The following is an 11,846-nucleotide window of genomic DNA, read 5'->3' as shown; positions in this document are numbered from 1 at the left end:
GTCCCTTTTTCTGTGCTGACATGTGTGCCGGCTGCTGGTAAGTGCGTCAACAAGTACTGTGTGATAGTCTTTTTGGAGGCTGGCATTGTATGTCGGTCGCTGGCATGATGCCAACATGAACTTCAGGCGACGGCATGACCGCTGCCCTCTTAAAATTTGTACGCGGACATGAAATGGTTCGCTTGCATTGGGCGCACGGCCGACCCAAAAATAAAATAGGGTGGAAGCCGAGCGGACGGTCGACCCAAACGGACAAAATGGCCCCGTTTGGGTCGGCGCGTTGGAGTTGCTCGCACGGGCACATTTACTAGTAGTTGATAAGAAGATGCACTCTCGCTTTCTTTTTGGAATCCAATAACTCCTGAACGTTCAGATTTTGAGCATTTCGTCCCGAACGCTTTTACATGGCAACTTTAGTTGATAGGGGATGGCAATTTCGTCCTTTTTTTATCTGAAAATTGCCAATGTTTTTCTAATCTCACGCAAACTAAATTTGCCATCTAAACCTGTTCGGGTTGCCATGCGTTCGTTCGGAGTTATCATTACCGTTCTTTTTTCTAAGAAAAACAAAAGAAAAAAGAAGATTCCTCGCGTAGCCAGAGAAAAACAAAAGCCGAACGGACTCAAAATATCAGCCACGATGGCGGCGCAACAAAGGGCTGGACGTTCATTGACGGCCCTTGGCAGCCAAGGAAAAGGAGCGAAGACCAAAACACACAAAAGGGGAAAGGAAGAATCACGAAGACAATCGCAGCCGTCGAAACCACCCGCCCCACGGGCTATATGAGGCCACCCCAGGCCCGCGATAAACCCTAGCTCCATTCACCCGCCCCCGAAAGCCCTAGCGCCAAGCTCCCCCACCCGCGGCGGCCGCCTCCTCCTCCCCCTCCTCCCGCGCCTCCAAGCCGACCAACCCGTCGGGAAAATGGTATGGAACCCTCTCCTCCTCCTTCTCCCGATTCCGTACCTCGTCTCCGCCCGTTCCGCCGTCGCGGATCGAGCCGAGCCCCGCCGCGCGCGAGCTAACCGCCGGCTGTTGTTTCTTTGGGGGTGCTTTGCAGAGTCAGGAGACGGTCAACCCCAAGGCCTACCCGCTGGCGGACTCGCAGCTGACGATAACGATCCTCGACCTCGTCCAGCAGGCCGCCAACTACAAGCAGCTCAAGAAGGGCGCCAACGAAGGTGACCAATCCCTGGCAGTGCGCTTTGGTTGTTTTCTGTTGATTTCAATACCCGTGATCTGAATTTGTGCTTTTTTTTTGTTTTCCCCAGCGACCAAGACTCTCAACAGGGGAATATCGGAGTTCGTGGTGATGGCAGCTGACACGGAGCCGCTCGAAATCCTCCTCCACCTCCCGTTGCTCGCGGAGGACAAGGTATAAATTCTGTCCTTATGCTGCATCTTATTGCTCTAAATTTGTATGCTGTAGCTTGCGTGATGTGGTTATAGCGAGACCGTGTAAGCTTTTTTTAGTTTAATAAAGCTCCTACTCCCTCTGTTCCAAAATAGATGACTACTTTGTACTAAAGTTAGTACAAAGTAGTCATCTATTTTGGAACAGAGGGAGTAATACTGTGCTGTGTTGATGGTTATCAGAATATATGATGTGCTCGTAATACTGTATACTGTATGGTTACCAGTCTGCTATGATTGGAAGTTTGGGTATGCCTACTCTGACAAGAGGTTTGCTCATGCGAGCAGTTTTAAGAACTGTGTATGTGGACCTGCTCTTAAAACTGTTTGTATCAGCACATAGCTACTGGAAGAACTCTAAGGCTTTATGTGAAAAAAATCGTGTCTTTTAACAGCGGTACTTCAATTTTGTTTCTTTAGTGGCTTGTTGCATCCTGTTACATTGGTACTTCATCAGCCGTTTAGGCAGAGTTCAGTGTACCTGTTGATAGTTTGATACTCAGCCTTGCAAATCTCATTGCAGTGGAGCTGATTCTCTGTTGTGCATTAATCTTGACATTTATGTGTTGTATATGTTTCATCCCATGATTTAACCGTTTGCTACTTAATCTTTTGCATCTTTCTTTTGTTTTTGCACATGAATGAATAATGTTTATTTGTGTTTGTGACAATGGATGAAAGTAAACTTATTGAGCTCATCTGTTGTATGATGCAGAATGTGCCATATGTCTTTGTCCCTTCAAAGCAAGCCCTTGGGCGTGCTTGTGGAGTGACTAGGCCGGTCATTGCTTGTTCAGTGACCAGCAACGAGGGAAGCCAGCTGAAACAGCCAATTCAGAGTCTTAAGGTGATCCCTTCTGCCATATCTTCTGATATCTGCTGATTTTCTATAAAACTGCCTGATTGTTTTACCCTAGTGTGTACCCTTTCTCCTAAAATTAACCCTGTTTTAAATTTTGTGAATCACAGGATGCTATCGAGAAGCTTCTCATATGATTTATCAAGACCTTTCAGTGTGATGGGCCTCTGCGACACAGTTCTTCAGAGGCTTGGACTGGTGATGGTGTCTTGTCTACTAGGTCTTTGTGTTTTTTCAGCTATATTTTGCAAGACTGTTATGTTAAATCGTGCTGCCATTATGTCGTCATCTTATATTTGTGACTTGTGTAATCCATAAGACACATGTGTCATGGCAGTTGAATTTCTCCCTAGACTCAACAAATGTTGTAACGGGTAATGGTTTTATGAGTTTGAGAATTGGGAACTAGCTGCTTGTGTGCGATTGCTCATGTGGTGGATTATCTTTGTGCTTGTTCTGCTCAGTCTATCTGCTATAATCTCCAGCATTGCTATTGCCGTCTGTGTCAACTTATTTGGATTCTCTCGGTGGTTCCTACCGTATTGGTTTGCTCTCATAATATGATCAGCGGTTTAGTTAGCCAACTTCTGTTGGTCTGTATTACGAGTTATGGCTGTAATGACGTCCCATGGCCGATGGTTACGGATTGCCGTTCGATTTCAGAGGCATGAAGCAGACCCCATGCTTATGAGGGCATCCCCTAGAAGCTATAATAAATGGGGAGTGTAGGAATTAAATTTGGTTTGTAGGAATTTTATAGGAATCTCATAGGATATGAGGTGTATAGAGAAAATTCCTTTGGTTTGTAGGAATAGAATCCTATCCATATGGAGAATTCTTTCTATAGGCTAATAAACATTAGCCTAGACTCGGTGAAAAAAATTCTATGATGTGAAGGGCATCATCTTTTCTATTCCTATTCATAGGATTTCAGATACATGTCACCTCATTTTGTATGACTTTTCTATCCTATGATCCAAGAAGGCCTAAGCTCATGTAGCAGAGCCCCAAAACCTTCTATCCTATGAACCAAGGAGGCCTAAGCTCACCTAGCAGAGCCCCAAAACCTTTTATCCTATGAACCAAGGAGGCCTAAGCTCATCTAGCAGAGCCCCAAAACCTTCTAGGGCTTCTTTGGATCACATGATTACAAAACACAAGAGTTTGACGGGATTGTAGGTGCAAAACAGAGGAAAACTGTAAGAATGGTCATTTGGATGGAACACAGGAAAGTGCCTCGATCCTACACGAATCGGTGTAAAAAAAAAGAGGTTATAGTGGATGTTGAAATTCCTATATGATTGAGGGGTAGGAATGCAATCCATAGGGAATTTTGGAGGTGTTGTTCCTTTGATCCAAAGGCCTACCTTAGGAAAGAATTCAATGGATTGGAACCCTCCAATATTCCTTTGAAAATCCTTCAATCCAAGAGGCCCCTATATTTCCAAAAAAATAGATTTGTATCCCTGAATTGTTTTCGTTCTTGCCTAGATGACGAGAAGTACTTTCGATGCTAGGATGATTGACCCCCTCCTTCCTTCTCCCCCAGCCGCCTAACCCCCCACCTCCAACTTAGTTGTCCACCTCGACTACATTGAGAATGTCGGCCTCGATGCCCTGGCCAGAAACAGCCTCTAGGACTAGATGTTAGCGCCCCGCCTTCCCTGGCAGGGAAGACTTGTTCCATCTCAGGAGAGGGCTCGCCTGGTCCGTGCTCCCCTGACACCCCCTACGCCATGGAGTTGACGTCAAGGTCCTCTCCCCCACTCTCGCCTTTCTTCTCCTCTCCATGTGGCTGCCCCGCACCCGCCTTGGTCCGGTTTCGACGATTTGCTCTTCTTCCCTCTCCCTGATGTGCTTTCCTTCCTCACGAAGGAGCACAAGACACCGTTGTGTGGTGTGCACGTTGATTGAGCATCATCAGTGAGTTCGTCGGTGTGAGGCCTACCCTCATCCATACATGGTGTGTGTGTGTGTGTGTTTTTCTTTTCTGAGGCCGGAGATGAGCAACCCAGCCTACAGAACAACGTGGTCGGCTTCCTCTTGCCTTGCTCACCGATTATTTGCGCTAATTTGTGTAGAGTGAATGGACCGACTACATGACAAGGAATTGTGCTCTATAAAGTATGCTAGTACGTTTTGAAAATGTTTGTATTCTTTATACGATTTGTGTGGTAAATTTATATGATTTTAGCTATTGTCTACTTCTTTGTTCATTTTGCCATCATGCATATGTATGAGCTGCCCACTCATTTTCCATATGATGTGAACATCACGCTTAGTTCTGAAATTGCCATCAATGATGATTTTAGCTATGATCTACTGCTTGGTTCATTTTGCCATCATGCATGTGTATGAGTTGCCCACTCATTTTTCATATGATGTGAACATTACACTTAGTTTTGAATTTGCCATCAATGATTTATAGCATTTGTCATGTCTCCATTTTTTATCACGAAATTGCCATGATTTTTTAGGGAAAAAATAGCTTTGTTCATTTGCGATGCATCAGGCATTTCTTTGTGTGTCTCAATTTTTTATTCGTCTCAACATTTTGCCATGGCAAATTCCTTTTATGATGGCAACTAAATATTCTTGTTCTCATGGCAAATTCTCTATGGATTTTTCTACATGGCAAATTCCTTTTGTGATTGCGACTAAACATTCCTGTTCTCACGGCAAATTCTCTATGGATTTTTCTACATGCCATGGCATGGCAAATCTTATACATGACATCGCAAAATTCTGTGTTAGGTACATGGGAAGTTCATAGGTTTCTGTAATGTCCACATGGGGAAGTTTATGAAATTCGAAAACATGTCACATGGCAAATTTTACACATTCTGGTAATGTTTCACACGGCAAAAAAAACATGTTTTAGATGGCATTTTTTCGCTTTTTTGGTGTGTAAGACATGACAATTCTAGGAATTGTTGCTAAGAGTACGTGACAAATGTAGGAAATTTTAGCGCTTGCGAGGCAACTATAGGATATTTTGCTCTCCACAAATGGCAAAATTTTGAGAATTGTTTCTTATGGTCACATGACAATTTCGAAACATCCTTTTTTTTTTCAAAACACGGCAATTTTAGAAAAAAATAACTATCACATGACAACTCTAGGATTTTTTTCCCCTCCCCACTCATGGCAAAGTTAAAAAAAAAATCTTTCTTGTAATCACATGGCAATCTCAAAGCATGGCAAATTTTAGAAAACATGTTAATGCTCAAATGGTAACTATACAAATTTTTGTTCCACACATATGGCAATTTTGAAATTTGTGGCCACATGGAAACTCACATTTTCTAAATTAGTGGACCCCAATTTTGGAGTTATAACGGCAAACTTGTGTACCACGACAATCAAATTTGTCATGATTTTTTGTACCATAGCCATTTTTTCCTTTGCACCATGGCAAATTTACTTTATAGTTGATGGCAAATATACTATATGAACAACGGCAAATTAAGCTTTTTAACCATTTTGTAATTTTCTTTTTGAAGCACGACAAATTTATCGAACAATGCATGGTAAAATTTCCTCTATCATGTTTCTAACAATCCATGAAAATTGTATCGAACAATCTATGGTAAAAAAAAATTAGACCATAACAAATTGTTTTTGTTCTCTATCATGGAAAACTTATATATTTGGCCATGGCAAGTTCATTTTTGGTACCATAGAAAATTCATATTTTGGACCATGGTCAATTATATTTTCAGAGCGTGCCAAATTTGTTGCAGAAACCATTGCAAATTCATTTTTTGACACCATGGCAAATTTATTTTTTGAATATCCACATGGCAAATTTGTTTCATGAGACTATTTTCATAATAAAATTCAAATTTTGGCCATCATCTTTATAAAACAATGACAATTTAAGTTCAATGTTAAGTTTTCTTTTCATGTTTTAAGGTATGTCAAATTTTGTTTCTCATGCATGCCATTTACATAAGGCAAACTTATGGTCAAACATACACCCACTATTATGGCTAACTTACGTTTTTTTTATTTCCTTTGTCAGTTTTGCTAAAGCACATCTAGATGTGCCATACGTATTGCACATCCAAGTCCCATGTCATTGATTTTACGCGAGATTTGTGTGGGTATTTTTTTTCCTTTGTATGCTTGATTTAGTCACTTAGATGTGCAATCCCTAGGGAGACCCTTTGTTTTTTAATCTAATATCTATTGACCTAAAGCATGATAGCTCAATTTTAAATATGAAGTTTCTTACCACACATGTTGTATTTTTTTGTTATGACCTACATCATGGAAAATTTTCTACAATTTTTATTCCTCTATATTTTCGTGGCAATTTTGCCATGCATGATTTTTTTAATGTGCTAGATATCGGCAAGTTTTTGTATATAAGATGACGATTAATTTTTTATACACTCCATGGTAACACTTACTACATGTGCCAGTGTGATTTTTTTTGTTTTTGTATATTGGACAATTTTCACTTTTTTATTCTATGTGCAAAGGGAATCGTGTTGGGCAGGAGGCCTAGTAGAGGGCCTAGCTGACGTGGGTTTTGCGCACACGGTACGCTGGGGCGGGGGTCGTATCGAACGAAAATGTTCGAGCAGGGGAATTCCTCATCGCGAACCTTTCGTTCATTCCAGCCCACGATCGATCATTAGATCGTTATTGAAATCCAGAGTTTAATCCTCTAAAATAGTTTTTCGGAGGACATGGATAAGACGAGGGAATATACTACATGGATTTGTTAGAGATGGGCTAAGTTTGATTAAAGACAATTCTATATGACCCGCATGTTTACGCGCTTTCTATCTGACCTAGCGTTTGCAAAATATGCTTATCTGGCTTTCTAGTGCTGAAAGCTCGGTTGTATCTCTATTAAGATATACTATTTTCTTCAGAAATCATGCTTTTTTATAAAAGCGTACTATCTTGAATATCTTGTTTTACTTGAAAAAGAGCCATCGACCCCTTTTTCTAACCCAAACAAGGAAAAAATGAGGTTTTCATTACTAGGGTTTAGATTACTACAATTGGCCATTTGTCAAACTAAGGTTGTCTATTCCACTCGTCCATCCACCCATGCTTGTGCATATCGAACTTCGGTCTCACACATCACATCCGACGAGACACTAAAAAATACTGAAAAATAAAATACTTATGCTCACGTCACTCTCGAGCCCGAAGTGCCAGCTATTCATAAGTGAGACGATAGAATAAAAGTAGACGCAATACAACATTAGTAGAAAATTCACCGCCCCCAGACCTTACTCATTCCCATGACCCTTGTGTCCCGCCCGTCTCAAGAATGCTATCACATATAATTATGGCTTAAGATACGAGTAGCATGTGTTCGAAAGGTTTTGGTAGCCTACAAGAGAGAAAATGTGTCGATTTGATCATAGTTCATGTAAATTTGACAAAATTTGGGTAAAATTTTCACAAAATTCAGCAAAAAAGTGCCATTTTGATCATAGTTCGTGTGAATTTTAACAAAAGAATGGGTTGCATTTTGCGATTTTTTGAAAAGCGGTGGAATTCATATACGGTAACGAATTGAGTTAGTTTTTGTTGGACGGTTAAATTTCGGGTCGTTGATTCAATCCGGTAAAACTCGACACGGCAGAACATGAGCTGGAATTGCGAACATGGTTAGGAGTACTGCTACGATCCAATCCTGGGATTCCCCCCCCCCCACTATCATGCTGCTATGATCATTGTTCAGGCGCGAGATTAAACAAATCGGGGCTGCCGCCTCACAAAAAAAAACAAATCGCAGCAGCCCTCCCTCGGCATCCAAAATCCAAAATCCGAAATCTGAAATCTTCAGATCTACGCGAGCGGGACTCCCCGCCGCCGCGCGCTCGGGGGGTTTTCGCTGGGCACCGCAGAACGAACGGGACGGGGACACGGTCACGGAGCCGCGCGGGAGGAAAAAAAAAAGAGAAGGCAACGCGCCTCGCCTCCCACCGCACAGCCTCGCGCTGGGCTGGCAGCCACGCGAAAGCCGCGCCCCACGTGCCGGCCCGCTATCACCGCCTTCTAGGTCGGTTCCGCGCCGCGGGGGGCCCACCCCGCGAACACGTTTCGTGTGCAACGCGAACACGCCACCCCCGCCCGCTCCCCGGCAGGTGGGCCGCCGCGCGGCCTAGCCAATGAGAGCGCGCCGCTTGCCGTGCCCCACACGCACCGCCTCCGGCCCCCCTCCACCCGTGCCCCTCGCTGCCATCGGGCCCTGCGGGCTTCCGGTCCCGCCCGTCAGGGACTCCGTGTAGAGGCCTGGTTGGTAAGCGAGGCGGACGCGCCAGTTCCCCGCACGACTCGGGCACCTCCCCTCCGGCTATATATACCGCCCAACCCCCGGACCCTCGAAGAGGCTACCCTTTTCTTCCGTTCCCATCTCGCGTAGCCGCCGCTAAAATTTCCCCTCTCCTCCCCGTGAAACCCTAGCCGCCACACAAGAGCCAAATCCCTCCCGCCGAGAGCCCCCAATCCGTTCCGTCGGATTTCTTCCCGCGAATCGAAATCTCCTTCGGTTCGCGGTCGATTAGGGCGGGCCTCGCCGTCGCTCTCTTGATTCCGAGGGTTCGCGCATCGCGCAGCGGGATTCACACCGGCCGCCATGTCGAGGTGCTTCCCCTACCCGCCGCCGGGCTACGTGCGAAACCCAGTGGCCGTGCCCCCCGTTCCCGTGGTGGAGACGACCGCTAAGGTTTGTTGAACCATCGGATTTACAACACGCACGTCCTCGGATCATGTGTTCTTGCCTGTTGGTTCTGATCAGATCTGTTGGGTGTGCGCGTGCGATTTGGGAATCGCATGCCAGGGGAGGCTAACCTTGCCACCGATGCGTCGGTTAGATCGATTGCCTGTTTCTGCTGACCTAACCTCGCGGCCCGATCTCGTGCCTGCTAAGCGTGCTTAAATTGGTAATAACCTGAATGCAAACAAAACATGGTCTGTCAGATGCGCCTTCCAGTTTTATTGTTACAGGCCTACAGTATTTGAAGGATTGATTCTGTACCCAGATTGACGCCCGTGATGTCTTGATTTGTCAATCGCATTGCTAGTTACGAGACTAAATTTTCTGTGAAAAATACTCCTTCCGGAGATCTCACTTGAAAAGGCAAACATTTCATATTCCTCCAGATTTAGCAATGAGAAATCCATAATTTCCTGGCTTGCTAAAATTGTTAGCACATTGGGCTTTCTCTTGGATTTGGTTACTAGCACCAATTACCCACAAATTAGTGTGCTCACTTTGTGGTGTCGCTATTGTGTGGTTCCATTGGCCGTTACTTGCCTTATCCTTTTTGCTATCTTGTTTATCTTGTAGTCTCGCAATCTTGACACATGCCATTTGAGTTGTCCATATATTCTTGTCTAAAGTTTCCTTCGTGGTCTGAATTTTGCTGTCTCTGTTCTGGAATTTGCTGTCGTTTTTTGTTTAACTGTTCTTTGCCTGGCAATGAATGTGTCTTCTGCGTAGTATGGTTGTGCAAATTTTGATGTGCTCTAATTCTTTGATTCTATGTACTTGCATTGTATAAGGATTATGACTAACTGTGTAAAGAAGATACGGAGTATATATCAAGGGTACTGAATTATTATTTGTGGAAGATTCATGTATTAATTGCTAACTGTAACTTGTAGCACTTCTGTGTTAGTGCTGCATTATTTCTATGTGTGCTTGTGTAAGTTTGAAACTTCATTACCATACTGCAATATGCTGCATTGCATTGCCATCGTCTGTTCTAAATCAGAACTGACAATTAATCTGGTGGCTGAAGCTCCAGAAAGAAAGGGAAAGGGCCGAAAAGAAAGAGAAAAGGAGGAATGACAAGAAAGCTTCCCATCCGGGTGGTGGTGAGACAAAACATTCAAAACGCAGCCATAAGAAGAGAAAGCATGAAGATACCAACATAGCTGGTCCGGAGTCCAAAACTGCCTCCAAAGAACAGTTTGAGCAGTTGGAGAAGAGTGGACTCTCAGAAGAGTATGGGGCTCCTTCTTTCATTCAGACAATTCATGGATCACCAGAGAGCTCTCAGGACAGCAGTAAGCGAAGAAAGGTGGTACTCCCAGGCCCTAGTCAAAGTAAGAATGGTGAGGCTTTCACATCATATTTTTTGGTTTCTGTTGGTTTTAGTAAGCATTCTCTGCAAGAGTTGCTGACCATGAATTATGATTTTGCAGGGACAGTACTTCGCATTAAGATAAAAAGAGATCAGGAATCTCCGTCAGCCATGTCGGATGGTTCTAGGGTTCTTCAGCAACCACCTGTCCAACAAATGGCTACACCTTCATCCTTGTTGAGTAAGCAGAATGCAGTTCAACCTTGCAGGGATGTTATGGTAAAGTCAGCTGCCGGTCTCCAGCAAAGCATCAAGAGGGATACTCAATCTGTGCCAAAACAAATGGATGTAAAACCCCCTGCAACGATCTTGCAAAGAGTTCCTTCCATGACAAATATTGCTCCAAAGGTGGATCCCCCAACCTCGGCGAAGATCACGCAAAAGATAGATACCCCTACCTCAGCAAAGATCATGCAAAAGATAGATCCCCGGGTGCCTGTTAATGCTACACCTTCATCTGCCAAGGTGAAGGGAAGTGCTGATCCTTTGCCTATGCCGCTGACACGACGAGTTGTTCCTCCACCTGCTAAGGCGGCACAGAGAGTTGACATTCCTCCTGCCAAGGTTGTTGACATTCCTCCTGTGAAGGTGTTGCAGAAGGTTGACCCCCTGGTGCCATCCAAGGTGCTCCGAAGAGATGCTCCTCCACCGAGTTTGCCGGTGTTGCAAAAGGAAACAATAAAAGTCGCTGCTTCCAACCAGCCAGACAGGCAGCAGCAGCCCGTCCTGCACAAACCAAAGGGGCCTGTAGGCACTCCCCTCGTCCAACAGCAGCAGTCAAGCACCTCCTTGGCGAAAGAAGAGCCTTGTTCCTCTGGCAGGAACACCGAAAAAGGCACAGTACCAGAGGCTAAGCAGTCCAAGTCTGATCGTAAGAAGAGCCGCAAGGCTGAGAAGGAAGAGAAGAAAGAGAGGAAGTTCCGAGATCTATTTGTTACCTGGAATCCACCTTCCTTGGAGATTGAGGAGACCGGGAATCTCGGCGACCAGGATTGGTTGCTCGGCGGTGCAAAGAAACCTGATGCCAGCAATAGCAGCTGCAAGGCAAGTGATGGTTTGGCGCCCATGGAGCTGGAGTTTTCATGGCAACCAAGGGCTATTCATTTGCCCGACCTTCATATGTATCAGTTGCCATATGTTGTTCCCCTTTAGGTTTGTGTAGGAAGACTGAGGTTAGATGAGAAGTAGAAGAGATGTTGGGAGATAGCTGTGCCGGTGTGGGAGATAGTGTTCCCCCACGGCAGTTTTCCAGCTTTGTTTCCTAGTTTTTCTTTTCCAGGACGATGGATTTGGCAACCTTCTGTAGTGTTGTTAATCTATTATGACTTAATTTTTGGTTTCAAGCCACTGATCTACGGACAACCTTGAACCTTGAGTTTTAAGGTTATTGTAATGTTGTATGACAAATCTTGTTACCCCTGGAATGAATACATCATTCAGACCATGTAAATAA

The 11,846-nt window shown here is 44.4% G+C and overlaps 2 protein-coding genes across 4 annotated transcripts; both read left to right on the top strand.

Annotated features, from left to right (window-relative positions):
• Positions 1–768: 768 nt before the first annotated feature.
• On the top strand, positions 769–2,681 carry LOC123092812 (NHP2-like protein 1). The gene is made up of 5 exons (XM_044514644.1): positions 769–928; positions 1,062–1,182; positions 1,273–1,376; positions 2,130–2,261; positions 2,384–2,681. The coding sequence occupies exons 1-5, from the start codon at positions 926–928 to the stop codon at positions 2,408–2,410; spliced, it is 387 nt and encodes a 128-aa protein (XP_044370579.1). The 5' UTR covers positions 769–925; the 3' UTR covers positions 2,411–2,681.
• Positions 2,682–8,637: 5,956 nt separating this feature from the next.
• On the top strand, positions 8,638–11,736 carry LOC123092809 (triadin). Of its 3 annotated transcripts, none has more exons than XM_044514641.1 (3): positions 8,638–8,970; positions 10,055–10,364; positions 10,455–11,736. In XM_044514641.1, exons 1-3 carry the CDS (start codon positions 8,881–8,883, stop codon positions 11,543–11,545), a joined length of 1,491 nt encoding a protein of 496 aa, XP_044370576.1. In that variant the 5' UTR covers positions 8,638–8,880; the 3' UTR covers positions 11,546–11,736. The 3 variants fall into 3 exon arrangements, with proteins under 3 accessions (XP_044370576.1, XP_044370577.1, XP_044370575.1); XM_044514642.1 differs by having other exon boundaries at positions 10,049–10,355; XM_044514640.1 differs by having other exon boundaries at positions 10,049–10,364.
• The last annotated feature ends 110 nt before the right edge of the window (positions 11,737–11,846 follow it).

This window comes from Triticum aestivum, chromosome 4B, assembly GCF_018294505.1.
Source record: "Triticum aestivum cultivar Chinese Spring chromosome 4B, IWGSC CS RefSeq v2.1, whole genome shotgun sequence".
In the NCBI taxonomy this organism is placed as follows: domain Eukaryota; kingdom Viridiplantae; phylum Streptophyta; class Magnoliopsida; order Poales; family Poaceae; genus Triticum; species Triticum aestivum.
The sequence above is the reverse complement of the archived record's forward strand: the minus strand, read 5'-3'. Positions and strand labels throughout refer to the sequence as shown.